Below are 15,284 nucleotides of genomic sequence, written 5' to 3'. Positions count from 1 at the left end.
TGGCTCATCACATAAAGGTGTATCACATCTCAAGGGTTTCACCCATCACCACGCAACTTTGTAGGCATATGACCACACATAATCTGAGGGGACCCCTCCATTATTGACCCCATCACACAAAATTTTTTACTAAACTTGGTAGATATGTAGAACAGGATGCCTCAAGGTGACTGGAGAAATTTAACTCTAATTGGCAACTGGGTGGCGCTATAACAACAGAAAAATGGCTTAAAAATGGCTAAAATGCGACCGATCGCTGTGGCTCCCCCTGTGGACCAATGTTGTTGTTTTTTTCTAATTTTTGGTATGACTAAGTCATGGTATGGTATGCTGTACTCAATGGGTATGGACTAGTAATCATTAAAAAGCAAAAGCAGCATGTGTATACATTCAGTAGGCTATATCTTCAGTAGCTAGCTAGCTAACCCTACACTTTTCAGGGTTTGATTTTGGTTTTGGAACAGGGAAGAAACGTATATCTTTTTTCCAACCTCTCCAGGTAACGAGTATCATTAATACACGACGTGCCCCAGGCACAACATTTGGGGCGGGACTTAGCAAAGGGTTAATGCTGTGATTAAGTGCTGCTCTTCATTCTACAATCTGCTGCATGCAAACTATCCACTCTTGCGCATTTGGTCTGAAACCAAACAGCATGACACAGTTTCCTCAGCTTCCACTGTGCACCATCATCTACTGTTTCAACCACCAGAGGAAACTCAGAAATGTAATTTTCATTTTGCCAAGCGGGACCATTGATTATAGCCTCGCAGCAGATGGGAACAAGAAAGTTTGAAATGAAAATTTGATTGACTGGAGAAAACGTTTGGCTGTGGTTTAGCTCGTTGGCCGAGTGGTTTTACAGGATGAGGATAGAATGAGCATGATTTGTTGCTTCACTGTGTTGCACACGATTTTAGCACAAAGACCAGGCTGAAGATGTCAGATAACAAGATTTCTGGGGACTGAATTGCCTGTTGCAGCATTAAAGTGACCACAAACGAGACAGTCAAACATCATAACTGCATAGGTGGATACACAGAGAGGCTGAAGCCACTTGCTCCACAGCCAAAGGACAGGTTGACATGAAGAGAGGCAGATGGACACACGGACTCATGAGATCAAACATACAAACCTGACAGAGGCCCTGACAAGAAAAACTACATCACCATAAACAGATGGGAGCGCTGGATGCAGAGCTGCCTGTGTCTGTGTCTGTGTCTGTGTGTGTCTCTCTCTGGCAAAGGTTCAGCAGTTTTGTTGAGCAGAGGGAGAAAGTATGGAAGCTGTCAGGGGCCATATGATGCTGCCTCTGCAGTTTACACATGGAGACAGAAAGAGAGATTGATGGCAAGGACGTGGAGACAACCCAGAGGACGGAGAAGCTTGTACATATAGGGCTGAAGGTAGACATCAAATGTACAAGCCAAACTCATGCTGATGTGTTTTCCAACCGTGTGTGTGTGTGTGTGTGTGTGTGTGTGTGTGTGTGTTTTTCCTCATACCTGTAGTGTTTGTCAGGTAATGTGTGCAGTAAAGGTCAGTACTGTCTCCACCACTTTGCTGACCTAGATTCAAAAGGCCCTTTATGTGTTTGTGTGATGCTGTGCACATTTGCGTGTGTGTGTGTGTGTGTGTGTGGGTGGCCTGCCACTGTCTCTGTATAATCCCCCTGGTAGCATTTGGTTTCAAGCATAAGTCAGAGAACAGTCAGGGACTCAGTTTGCAATACGCCTGACCTACATCGGCTGCTCGCAGCGTGCTTAAGACGACACATGAAGTCACACTTACTGTATCCTCCTGCAGATGCACATTTGCGTGTGTGTGTGTGTGTGTGTGTGGGTGGCCTGCCACTGTCTCTGTATAATCCCCCTGGTAGCATTTGGTTTCAAGCATAAGTCAGAGAACAGTCAGGGACTCAGTTTGCAATACGCCTGACCTACATCGGCTGCTCGCAGCGTGCTTAAGACGACACATGAAGTCACACTTACTGTATCCTCCTGCAGAATGCTGCTTGCAGGGGTGTGTATGTGTGTATACATGGGACGCTTAAACACACACACACACACATACACACACACACATACCAAGGCTCAACAGTTTAGTAATGATGGTAGTTTCGCAGAAAATGCTGCTGTCACATTAAGGCAAGGATTAAATTCTCCTTAAGCTTCTCTCACCAGGCTGCCTCTCTCCAGGTGGTTAACAGGAGAGGTATAATCTCCACACACACACACACACACGCATATAGTGACAAGACCACAAAAAGAATTACAGCCACTGAAACATAGCGACTCAACGTGCAGAAAACTGTCTCGTAAAAGCGCAAAAATGGGGGAAAATATTTCCTGTACTTGAATATAGACGCCGTACTCAAACACATCTCCGTGCACACACACACACACACTTCCCTCATTGTGTGCTATTTGGAGCGATGTGGCAGCAGTAATTAGAGGTGCGACAGCCAGACAGGTAGAGGTGATGATAATGGGCCACAGCTATTTCTGTTCCCCACTCTCTGCACCTCTCTGTCTTCTCTCTGCCTCTCTTGCTCACATATTTTCTCACCGTCAAATATCCAATTCCTGTTCCCACACACACACGTGCATGAATACACGCGCACATCACACACCCTCTCTTCCATCACTCCCCGTTCACCTCGTCTTTATCTCGCACTTCTCTCTCTCGCAATTTTCTTTGTTCCCTTTGTTTTTCCCTGTGAATTGACGTGATGTCAGCGGCTTCATTACGGTCTTCTGGCAGTTCCTCTGTGTTGCAGAGGGGGGGAGGAGGGGAGAGGTTAGAACATGGGTTTTGTTGTTTTTGCATATGCGTGTTTGCTATATCTTTCTTGAAGGTGACGTCACAGCCTACCTGCCAAACAGGCGGGCAGAAAATAAGCTGTTCTCTGTCGTGCTAGTGAAGAGATGTGTTAATACTGAGTGCTGAAGCAGCTGCTTTAACATGAGATAATCTAATTAAAGAAGATTCCCTCTATGCAAGATCATCATAATTTTGGCAGCCATTTTAGATTTTGACTTAGACTTTAGATGCAAATGCTCTTTAGTTATAGTCACGTTGTAGCTGTTTTTGTCCTTCACTGCTTTAGTTGACGAAAAGTCGTCACATTTTGGTCAACTTTTAGTCAAAGTTTTGACAGGTTTAAATGATGATTAACAAGCACACGCTTACTGATCATCATTTGAAAAGCTCAAAATCTGTATTTATGGTGTCGAAAACTTTGAAACCATAAATAGAGACTCAGCTCTGATGGTGGCTATTATCAGATTCCGGTTTAAACTGGTCACAGTCCTGAACTGACCTGCATGTGCATAAGGACAATAATCAAAATGTCACACACAGCACACTGTTGCATGCTGGGGCCAGGTAGCCCTGGATGCTGGAGGGGCCTTGTAATCCTGGATGCTGGGGCCTGGAAGCTCTGGAGGCTGTTGGGGCCTGGTTGCCTTAGATGCTGCTGGGGCCTGGTAGTCTTGGATGCTGCTGGGGCCTGGAAGCCCTGGTTGCTGCTGGGGTCTGGTAGCTCTGGATGCTGCTGGGGTCTGGTAGCTCTGGTTGCTGCTGGGGTCTGGTAGCTCTGGATGCTGCTGGGGTCTGCTAGTTCTGGTTGCTGCTGGGGTCTGGTAGCTCTGGAGGCTGCTGGGGTCTGGTAGCTCTGGATGCTGCTGGGGCCTGGTTGCCCTGGATGCTGCTGGGGTCTGATAACCCTGAAGGCCGTTGGGGTCTGGAAGTTCTGGAAGCTGCTTGGACCTGGTTGCCCTGGACGCTGCTTGGACCAGGTAGCCCTAGATGCTGTTGGAGCCTGGTAGTCCTGGATGCTGCTGGGGCCTGGTAACCCTGAAGGCCGTTGGGGTCTGGAAGTTCTGGAAGCTGCTCAGACCTGGTTGCCCTGGATGCTGCTTGGACCTGGTTGCCCTGGATGCTGCTTGGACCAGGTAGCCCTGGTTGCTGCTGGGGTCTGGAAGCTCAGGATGCTGCTGGGGACTGGTAATCCTGGAGGCTGCTTGGACCTGGCAGCTCTAGATGCTGCTTGGACCTGGTAGCTCTGAATGCAACTGGGTCTTGGTAAACCTGGATGCTGCTGCGGCCTTGTAGCTCTGGCTGTTACTGGAGCCTGATAGCCCTGGATGCTGCTGGGGCCTGGTGGCTCTGGATGCTGCTGGGGCCTGGTGGCTCTGGGTGCTTCTGGGGCTGGTATGCACCAGGAGTTAGATGGAGATGTTGATTTCCAGTCAGGCCTCGGGCCTAGTTGGCCCACCAGAAGTCCATCAACTTTGACCATAGCCAGAAAGTAAACATCGTCCACAATGCTGAGAGCAAACGTAGATCAAAGTCAGGTTGATTCAATGAACTACAGTGTTTTAAACTTTGAGTGTGAACGTGCACAACAATGGCCTAAGTGCAAGGCATACTCCTGAACTCTATTGATACTATATGGATGAGATGTGCAGAAACATTAGTAGCTGCTAATTATAAAAATTGTTTCATTTTTATTTCTTTGGTATTACCTCTGCAGTTCTCATTCAGTTTATTACCTCAATGTAGGCGTCACATTTATGTAATTTCCATTTGCTATGATTGTGTCCCAGTGGCGCCACAGAGCGAAGGTAAAACAGGTGGCCAGTGGGTGGAAACCAGGCCCATTTAATAACTGATTCATTAAAAAACAATGCATCAGCTATTCTTTGTTACGACCCCAGTGCATTGCTCCATTTAATATGGCATGCAGCCCTAAATCGTGACGCTAAATCGTGACTTCAGTTGTCATTTTGTAAGCCCTTCACACAAACATAATGCAGTTAATACAAGAATACACATACATGTTATAGATGGTCTGTGCCTGTGTGTTTGTTCAAGTGCTTGCAGCCATGTTTGAGTTATTTGCATGTGTATCTGACAGCCGCTGTCAGCATTTTTGTCTGTACATGCAGCTCGAGCTTAAATCTGCCACCTCTGTGTGTGCTCCTGTGTGTGTGTTGGTATGAGCATGTCATCACAGCAGGTTTCCATTAGAGCGGTCCAGATTATCTGTCATCTGGAGTGAAACCGCTTTGACCTTCAGGATCTTACCAAGAATACATTTTGTCTTGTATTAAAGGAAACTGCTTCAGTAAGCAGATATTCTTCACACCTCCCGCTAACCATGAATTCATTTCACTCTCTCGTCCACCTTGAGATGTCATGACGTTTGGTCTGAGATAACCTGAGCTTTTAAAGGACTGTCACGTCTAATCAAAAACAAAAGCAGCACCACACCCAGCGTCGTAGCTTTTCTTTTTTCGGTGACTTTGGGTTTCTCTGTATTTGTCCCTTACAAATAAACTACAAATAAAATAATAATTAAAAACAGTCTGTGACTCATCCTGAAGATTTATATGCTTTCCCCTTGTAGGAGTTGTGTAAATACATATGTATTTGTGCACTCCTGTGTTTGAGAATACATCTGTTTACTTTCCGTGTATATCTGTGGATGTGTCTCTGTCAAGTGTGTGTTTTGGTGTGTTTGCAAGTACCAACATACTTCCACATCACAGGCAGCCCCCCTGTTGTGCTGAGGTGCATCAAAGCATCTGCACAGTTACTGCAGGCTGCCCGAGAGCACAACTTCCTCTAAGCCCAGTCCAACATCATAACTTTGGATTTAGGGGTGCATGGTGGTGGTGGTGGTGGTGTGTGTGTGTGTGTGTGTGTGTGTGTGTGTGTGTGTGAGCTGATACATTTGTGTGTGGGTGGACCTCTGTGTAGCCTTAATCTTACACTTCTGGCTCACGGTAAACTATGCATGCTAGAGGAGGGCAAGGTTACGGAAAAAAATGTTGAGATAACTTTTTCTTGAGATGGACCTAATGATTATGGTAGAACATGTGGTAACTTAAAAATAATAATTTTCACAACATCTTAAATTTGAAATGATATTATAGTGGTTCATTTTTCAGATTTTTGAGCTTCCAACATTTATGTCTTATTTATGCCTCTTGCATCCCACAATCATCTTCCTATACTGTACACCTCTTGCTAAGAAAACGAATAAGTTTATATTTCAAAATAATTAACCTTTCCTTTCAGGCTTTGCATGGTACACAGTGGGTCGCTACCTGACGAGAAGAATGTGGAGTAAGAGACCAAGGTAATATTGTTTTCACTTTGAAGGTTGGCAAAAATCAAAGCACAGAATCAGTGATTGTGCCAGCTATGTGTATCTCATTATTAAAATAATCAGAACATAATTATCTTTTCTTTTATTAATAAATCTCCTTTTGTTTTTAGAAAAATCAAAATTGCACAGTAAACAAACAGCTCAAACACTTTGCCCAAAGCCAAACGACTATTTCCTAATGCTTTCACAATATTTTTACATGAGGCGGTTCAACACTTACAGGAATAATACAGCAGAAAAACAACTTTGTAATTATTTTAAAGTCCTCACAAGTTTGACAGAGCCAAAGTGTGTGAGATGCATCACGTCAGGGACTGAAAATCCTTAAAAAAACAAACATAAATCTCACATAAAAAGCGAGTGAATCAGGCACATGTGGTTGTCACTATTTAAAATGAGTTTGCAGTGTTTAGCCGAGGTCTGGCATACGATACCTAACTATTTACTGGATACTCCCTCAAAAGATTATTTGTATTAATAAAAGCAAAAGAATACAAAAGTTTCTGTTTGCGTTTGTGCTACATAACTGAGAGTTTTGTTTTGGGCTGTTCCTCCAAAGGATAAACTCGCATTTTCTACATCATTTTAACTGAAAACACATCAGGAACGGAAGCCAGTCAAACAGGGGGGCATATTGTAACAATAAAAAACATATATCAAAGTTTATATTGGCACCTGACTATTGTTTTAAGACAGAGCTGAAAATTTGTGAGCCTTTAAGCAGCCAGACTGTAACAGCAAAGTCAGAAAATGAAGGAGGTCGTATTGGACAAACAGTAAAACCTAAGGTGTAGTATGTCTGTGGTGACAGATGCATAAAGGTGTAAAATAATGCATTCATAAGATGCCATCAAATGAAAAATGAACTTGAGTTGATGTGTTTGTGTTTAAAGTCCAAAAGTTTCTCAAGAGAGGCTTTGGATTCACAATACAGACATTTTGTCACAGTCCACACAAACCTGCATTACCAGTGTTCCATAGAAAGAAATCTGAAAATCTATACAAACAAATGCATCCTATGATACATTCTCAGTGTCTGAACTGGTATATTACAGCACAATAAAATCTCAAAGAAGAAAGGGACATAAATAAATCCCTATTGGCAAAAGTACTGATACAGTACAAAGCAGTCAAACATCACCATTAAGAACAACAACTGAATTATTACAAGAATCCTCATTAAGAAGACATTTGTCAGAAATCTATAAAGTTTCCCTTTTCTGTTATATTTTGCATTAAAACAAGTGCAAACAGAAAGGGAGTGAAACTACAGTATGGCAGTTTTCAAAGTTAACACAAAAACCTGTTGGTGCTTTACTGTATGTAGACATGAAGCATGGTGAACACTTATATCAGGCTGCATACTTCATGTAAGATGCAGTAAACACAACCACATTCAGAAAGTTTCATACTAGAGAAATTCATTAATCTATAAAGTCGCATTATGTCAAATAAATATTAAGACACTTGGCTTCACGTGACGTATTCAGAGTGCAATTCTATATAAAAACAAACAAAAAAAGAAATGCACATTTTAAATATGCACATCTATTTAATATTAAGTCCTCGTCACTAATAAATTGGACCTTTATTTTGTTGCCCCTGATCCCAGTCCGAGTCATTTAATATAGAGTATCTTCTGACGCCAAGTCCTGATCCGATACTTCTATTTTCCTTAGTAATACACCTGCACAGTGCATTTCAGGTACTTTAAGGCTGTGTTTACCAACTGGTGGGTCGCAGGTCCACTCTGAATGGCCCGCAAGTGACTCGTGAACGTGTCAACTTTAAAGAAAAATACCCCTTATTTTTGAAGTGCAGTAAATTTCCAGCACAAGCTTTGATTTTGAAGTGTCGTTTCCTGTTGTAACAGACAGAGACAACAAACTAGCTCGACGACATGGCCAAGCAAGATACTGAATATGTTAAAGGAGCTATATGTAAGAAATATAAAGCAAACAGTCATAAAATCCTCCTAATATGTCACAGAGACTAAGGAATAATGTTCATATAACATACTGATCTCACCGACAACAATAGTGCAGCCAGAATATTCACATTTAAAAAAAAACTTACGGTCCGCAAATCATGTTTATGTTTTGAATTTGTGTTTTGGCCTGTTGCGCCACCCACCGCCGTCTACCAGTCACGCAGTCAGTAGAGTCTCAGCATCAGTTACAGTTACGACTGAGCTACAGCAGCACGGCAAGCAGCATTAGCAGTGTCCCAGTACATAGCATTAGCAGCCGGCTCCTCATGAGCTGTATCCTGGCACCAGCGTTAGCAGCAGAGAAGCCGGACTTGCTCGAACGGTCCTCTGGAAAACCGAAGATCAAGGATGCGGCGACGCAGCCCTGCCACGGCAGCCGCCCGTGGGCAAACAAATCAATCTCCAGCATGCCGCTGTCCAGCAACCTCGAATCTGTAGGGGAGGGGGGCGGACACGACTCACGGCAGTATTTTGAATTTGAGTGCAGTAACCGTTTTGACGTCGCAGAGGATCTTGAGAGCCGCCTTGGGTCGGAGGTGAGTTGGCAGATAGTCTGCCACGACGAGTCCTCGTGTGGACAAGCCAACGAGCAAGTTGCCCCCTCGTCTGCGACTGGGACTGGATATCTGGCATGCTAGAGAACTGGAGAGGTGTGACACGACTGACAAAGAGCATCAGCCAATGAGAGGCGGGATACGTCCCACGTCAGCACGCAGGAGGACGGAAGAAATGTGAGGAGGACAAGCCGCAGGGTTGCCAGGTCTGCTTATTAGCCACGACTTTGGGCTTGTTTCTAAAGTGGAGTTGTTTCCATAGCCCTGGTTGCTTGTTTCTCTCCCAAGATCTGGCAACACTGACAAGCCGGCAAGCAACAAATACTATATACTTACAAATATTGGTAGTCACAGGTTGCGTTTTTTTGGGCTTGTTTCTAAAGTGGAGCTGCTTATTTGGGCTTGCTCTCCAAATGTTGCCTTTCTCTATATATATCCGTCGCTTCTTTTGGGCTTGTTTCCATAGCCCTGGTTGCTTGTTTCTCTCCCAAGATCTGGCAACACTGACAAACCGGCAAACAACAACAATGGCGGCGTCCACAGGATCACGAGGAGTGCAGTGTGTTTGGACCCAGGCCCTGGAGGCAGATCTGATTCAACACTGGGAAGAATATCCATGCCTTTACCATGTGTCGTCTCCAAGTTTGGTGACATCACCGCGTTATCTGGGGCTCTGTCGGCGAGGGCTCGGTGGAGAAATCTTGTGGTGTGCACACACAGGTCATAACGCAGTTGGCGAGACTGCCGCTGACAGAAACACGTCGCCAGGTATGAACACTCAAAAGATTACGATAGTCTCTGTGACGCAAAGTCCGGGTGAAAATCGTGTAATGTGAACTAGGCTTAAGGAGAAATCTGGACCCTGTGGCCAGGTGGGAACCACTGCTTTAAGGTGTTTAAATCAATCCAATGTACAGTCTATGCAAGACAAGATGTCTGCAATGCAATAAGAAAAAAATTCCCTGCATCCAACAAGTTCCTTAATTGTTAATTTATTAGCCTATTATTCATCTGTTATATGTACAGTAGTACATGTGGTAGACACAGACAGTGTGTGGCCTACGTACCTCAGTAATGCAGCTACACTGCCATTAATACTTAGTAAAGGGAGGTCGCAGGCACACGGTCAAAGTTTCTTGCAAAGTTAAAATGAAGTATTAAAGCACAAACACTCTCTTTAATCTTTTCGGCCTTGTCGCTGTCTCGAGGGAATTTCTCTGTCCTTTTAAGAGAGCCTTACCTGAGTTAGCCTACCTGAATGAACTGTATTCCACTGAGTGTTTCTTTCTGTTGTTTGTACCTCTTGTGTGTGGATTAAGTTCCATTAATCACTTAGTTATTGGTCTTTTTGCCTATTAGCTTTTGTCAGGACTGCCCCTTGAAACTCGAGAGATTCGAATCGTCAAGTCAGAAACCCTTCAGCCAACTGAGATGGCTTCAAGTCAGGCTGTATTTATTTTTTTCTTCTTGCTAGTCACTGTGCTGTGCAGTGTACCTGTAGGGATGTCCCCACATTTTGAGCGGTCTTGACTTTCACGCTACTCTTTGGTACAGACAGCTTTGGACAAGATGCAGCAGCACAGAAGAGGAGGAACTTTTCACTCCAAGTCTCTTCTCTCTTCTGCATGGACGTGGTGAATTCACAGTTCACAGATACTTAATACGACACAGTCTCTGGCTTTTGCCCGATATCTAGTGTCAATAAATGTTGCTGCACATTTTCAATCCATTGTTAGCGCCATTACTATATATACACGATTGCTGCTGTCACACTGAACATCACGCTGAGCCCTGTTTAAACTTTATAAGGAAGAAAAAAAAGTTGAATATTTGTGTTCAACAGCTGATTCTGTTTCAACTGATATAATTCTAATGTTCGGCCCTAGCTTTTGTTGCATTCGCAGTGGCATGTTGAGTGTGGTTGTTGCAAGCTCTGCACTGCTGTCTGTCTGTCCTCCCAGCAAGGCAGTAACACACCATGTGCCATGGATGAGAGCAAAATGCACGAGACTGCACAGAACTTCGATAAGTAGCGTAAAAAAAACAGTCTCATACTATGTTTTCGTGTGGTGTGTGATGTTTCGCAGCAGGCGGGGCTCAGTCCCTGCTCCTACACATGGGGAGCTCAGCGGAGTGGACGGGAAAAGACAGCAGAGAGTTTGAGAGTTGACAACGGCTCTTGTGTTGCTCTGCATTAAAACTCAGTGAGTAAAAACACCTGTGTGACAGCTGACGAAAAACAAAGGATGAGATTGGGCTCTATATAGCTCATATAGCCCGTCCTGATCAGTTAATAAATGCCTTGATCAGCTCTGATACAGATGTATCGGGACATCCCTCTCATTATCCATGAGAATCCCCGTCTCACAACATAAAAGTATCACCTTGAATGACATTAATGCAGAATTATGGCCATGCATCAGAGGGCAGCTTGTCTGCAAACCTCTTTGCTCCATCCTATAAACTATGCTGCGAGAAAATCAGTCTTTCACCTGAACTTTGGTTATTGATTAGCTGTAGCTGTAAACAATTGATTATCTTTACAACAAAAAGTAACAAAGGATTTGCACTCCTAATTAGACAAAGGTCAAATAAACCGATATACTCCTTCATTGAAACAAGGTTTCAAGAAAAGATGAGACTAATGTGTATGTAAGTGACGGGTCCATGGCTCAGTTAAAAGTGTCTTGTCAACTATCGGGTCCTCATCCACAGCAGTCCCTCTAATGTGTTGACAGAAGTGTTGCTAAAGAAGCAACAACAGATTTAGGACCGGCCTAATAAGTGTCTGCACAAAAGAATCAATACACCAGAGTGTAAATTAAATAAATAAAGGTCAAAGTGCTCGAAGATTCAATACACCAGCGTGTGAGAAGATACAGAAAGAGTGCTCTAATCAGATACTGAACCCCCAGCAGTCAATGTGTGAGTGAGTGCAGCAGAGCCCCTTATTAGTCTGTAGGCTAAAGGCAGGAGTCCCAGTGTATGTGCAGGTCAGAGCTGTCCAGGAAATCAGCGGAAAAGACACTAGAAGGTGTCTGGGGGCAGAGTGGGCCCAGTGTGGGAGCCTCTTCTCTCTTCTCTCCAACCAGTCCAATACCGTCCAACCAATCCATACCGTCCAGCCCTTGCTCCCCCTCCGCTGCCATGTCGAAGGTATCCATTGGAGACAAGGGATGGTCCAGGATGCTGGGGGTGCACAGCATTTGACTGTGGAGGTCATCAATCAAAGTCAACAGGCCTCCAGGCTCCACCCCCAGGAGAGGCTTACCGGTGGTGCTTTCGAGAAAGTCCTCCAGGCGTCCGCTCCCAGCGCTGCTGAGGCGTTGTTTCTCCTCTGTGGCGTCGAGCTGGGTCTGAAGCTCAGACTGAACCGAGGGGGTCGACTGTGGGGTGTCATAGCTGGGTGGGGCAGCGGGTGATAGCAACAGCTGGAGTGGGGAGGGAGGAGCGGAGTGTGGATGTAGATGGTCCAGAGAAGGATCAGGTGCTGGTTTGAAGGTGGTCGACATTTCTGAAGGAAGAAAAAAAAAACACAGAATTTTAAAAAACTGAACATAAAATTGGCCACCCGATACAATAATCATCAAACTGCTGAGTGAATCAAAAAAGTTAATACACATCACAAAAATCAGACAATGTTACTGCCTCTTACCTCCTGTCTGTAAGATGATGTCAATAAAATCATCTTCATGCTCTGCATCCTGAAAACACACACACACACACAGAGGAAAAACTTTAGGCTCGAAACTGCGTGTAAAGTTCACTAGTCCATACCCAGTAGAAAAACGTGGGACAGACAGAATGACACACTGACAGTTTCCGTGATTATGTACAGCATACCACAGCAATCGGTCGCATTTTAGCCATTTTGAAGCATTTTTCTGTTGTTATAGCGCCACCCAGTTGCCAATTAGAGTTAAATTTCTCCAGTCACCTTGAGGCGTCCTGTTCTACATATCTACCAAGTTTAGTAAAAATCCATATGGCGGTTAGGCCTAGATAAGAAATGAGCTCTCTAGCGCCCCCATTTTGTTTGATGGGGTCAATAATGGAGGGGTCCCCTCAGATTATGTGTGGTCATATGCCTACAAAGTTGCGTGGTGATGGGTGAAACCCTTGAGATGTTATACACCTTTATGTGATGAGCCACGCCCTCCGCAATATTCATTGCCTTATAGAAGCTCAGTTTTAGTAAGTTTTCCAACTTTTGCCAAGAGGGAACTTTAGATATTGGTCCCTAGATTATGTTCACCCAGTTTCATGCAGATCGCTCAAACTTCCTAGGAAGAGATCCATTTGAAGTGTTTTTCAAAAAATTCAAAATGGCGGAAAATCTATATAAGCGGAAGTTATGGGTTCTTGAGGCAAATGTGTTCCTCATGAGGAGAGGCATCTCTGTGCAAAGTTTCATGTCTCTACGACATACGGGGCATGAGATATGCCCATTCAAAGTTTGACATTTCAATCGGTTGCTATAGCGCCCCCCTTTGGCCAATTGATGTAATATTGCTTCATTGGCATCCTCCCATGACCCTCTACCACTGTGCCAAATTTCACATGGATTGACCAAGTCAGTGAGGAGAAAAACATGGAACAGACACACAGACAGAGTTTTCGTCATTATATCGTAAGATAAGATATAGCTCAGTTGTTCCTGAAATGGATGTACTGGTGATCCTAGTGGTACTTTGGAGTGCTGCAGGGTGTTTGAACAGTTAAAAAAAAAGAAAAAGTTGATTTAAAAAATATAAGTCACGCATAATTCCTAAATTAATGATGCTATAATACATTAATTAAAATGCAAATATAAGTTCAACAAACCATATTTTATATTCTGTGTTTCCATTGTGAATGCCATCTGTTGGAAACTCTCTGTTGCTGCAGTAAATTAGTTGCACATAGTACAGAAGCCTAAAAGTTTCTATTACATAAGCGTTAAATGTTGCATAGTTTTGACATAATTACATAATTTTTATTATATTGTTGATTACCTTTTCGATTATAGTAATAACTTCCATTACAAGGATATGTAAGGACAGGTGATCCAGTGGTCGCCTGGCACAATATAAAAAAGCGCTCTGTCTAATCGGAGCAGGATTCAATGCCTCATGTTTTGCAACCTGCAAAATGTGCTCTGCCAGTTTGGGGCTTTATATAGGCTTTTTTCCCACCAAATACATTTGGGTACATGGCTGAAAAAATATTGAAAATGGGGATTATTATTGAAAAAGTTTGAGAAACACTGACATAACACAAAACTATAAGACACAAGTTCTTGATGTGAGATGTGAAATGATGTAAAACAACATATCAAACTGAAATGCAGAGCAAAACAGCTTAGCTTAATGTAGGTTAGCAAAACCTACATTAACAAACACCCCACGGAGATAAAAATCACACATTTTGGATCGTGAACATCTCAATCATTTTGCACAATGACACAATCAGACATGCAGTGGGTCATACTTTGTTATCAGGCGATGAGGCAGCGGTCTTAATGGAAGCTGGAGTCAGAGGACTGAACAAGACATCCAGACCAGGGCAAAACTCCTGGAGGAGAGAAGAGAGAAGATTTGTATGCATCCAAACTGATCACAATGCGACTCTGTGATACAAGTCACCCTGAGAGATCATCCATGTCATCATGACATTACTCACAGTTTGAGAGGAAGGTGAGGGAGCAGTCTCCTGGTCCCTGAAGAAAGGCTGCAGACTGGGAGGTGCTGACAAACACTGAGCAACTTCCTGTTGAGGCGGCTCTACAGACACATGAAGGCCCCCGCTCTGTGGCTTCAAGTCATTAAAAACAGTGAAAGGATAAGTTCTCCTCACAGGGGAAGAATATTCAGAGGCAGCAGCACTAGTTATTTCAGTAACATCTGAAATCACGCAGAATTTCATTCTATTACGAGTGCGATAAGAAGGGCACAAAGATCAGGAAAGACTGCTGACGACAGCAAAATGTGCAGTCGGCACACGGCGTTCCACCAAATCTTGACACTTTCCAGCACACCTGCGCTCCCCGAGAGATACTGTACATCTCAATTAGCCGAGATGCGGAGGAGTTTTTGTTCCTCCTCCGTTAACAACATACATCATAGTAATGGAAGATGTCGTTAGAGTAATTAGCCACGCAATAATAATCAGCATCGGGCTAGTGTCAGACACTCTTATCAAAGAGTGCTGTCACTGTCTCCAGCAGCATACATCATTAATTTCCTCTGCTATTGGACTCGCTGGAGCACTTCTCTTTCACTCTCATGTTTCGCTCGCTCTTTATGGAGTATTAACGGACTGCTCCGTTATTGCTCCAGTGACAGGGGCTCTGGGGCTCCAGGGATGGTGTGAGAATGAGGAAGAGTGTATGTAGCATGATGAGGGTCCATGAAATGTGTGAACGAGATGATTTAAGGCTGCTGAGTGACGGTTTGTGTTGGCAGAAATGCCCCATGCAGAAACTTTAAAAGGCCAGATTATCCAAATAGAAAATTGTCATAGCTTGGCAAGCAGGTAGTTTTGATTTTAAGGTATTGATCTATCATATTTAGGCTACCACTGG

At 43.8% G+C, this 15,284-nt stretch overlaps 3 protein-coding genes across 5 annotated transcripts in view; 1 reads left to right on the top strand and 2 right to left on the bottom strand.

The window, feature by feature from the left end:
- The window catches only part of LOC126406175 (uncharacterized), a 246,424-nt gene extending 242,121 nt beyond the window's left edge, over window positions 1–4,303 (bottom strand). The window contains exons 1-2 of the mRNA XM_050070351.1: window positions 3,910–4,303; window positions 3,323–3,858 (exon numbers count right to left, since the gene is read on the bottom strand). Of these exons, the coding sequence (XP_049926308.1) occupies window positions 3,323–3,858; window positions 3,910–4,303 (930 nt within the window). The remainder of the gene's footprint in view (window positions 1–3,322; window positions 3,859–3,909) is intronic.
- desi1a (desumoylating isopeptidase 1a) overlaps window positions 1–15,284 on the top strand; it is a 357,862-nt gene that overhangs the window by 306,671 nt on the left and 35,907 nt on the right. The window lies entirely within an intron of this gene.
- LOC126405462 (myocardin-related transcription factor A-like) overlaps window positions 6,278–15,284 on the bottom strand; it is a 73,391-nt gene continuing 64,384 nt past the window's right edge. For both annotated transcript variants that reach the window (XM_050069206.1, XM_050069207.1), the window contains 4 exons: window positions 14,384–14,515; window positions 14,192–14,275; window positions 12,378–12,426; window positions 6,278–12,236 (listed from right to left, as the gene is read on the bottom strand). In XM_050069206.1, the coding sequence (XP_049925163.1) occupies window positions 11,686–12,236; window positions 12,378–12,426; window positions 14,192–14,275; window positions 14,384–14,515 (816 nt within the window). In that variant the 3' untranslated portion in view covers window positions 6,278–11,685. The remainder of the gene's footprint in view (window positions 12,237–12,377; window positions 12,427–14,191; window positions 14,276–14,383; window positions 14,516–15,284) is intronic.

This window comes from Epinephelus moara, chromosome 18 (assembly GCF_006386435.1).
Source record: "Epinephelus moara isolate mb chromosome 18, YSFRI_EMoa_1.0, whole genome shotgun sequence".
Lineage (NCBI taxonomy): Eukaryota > Metazoa > Chordata > Actinopteri > Perciformes > Serranidae > Epinephelus > Epinephelus moara.
The sequence above is the reverse complement of the archived record's forward strand: the minus strand, read 5'-3'. Positions and strand labels throughout refer to the sequence as shown.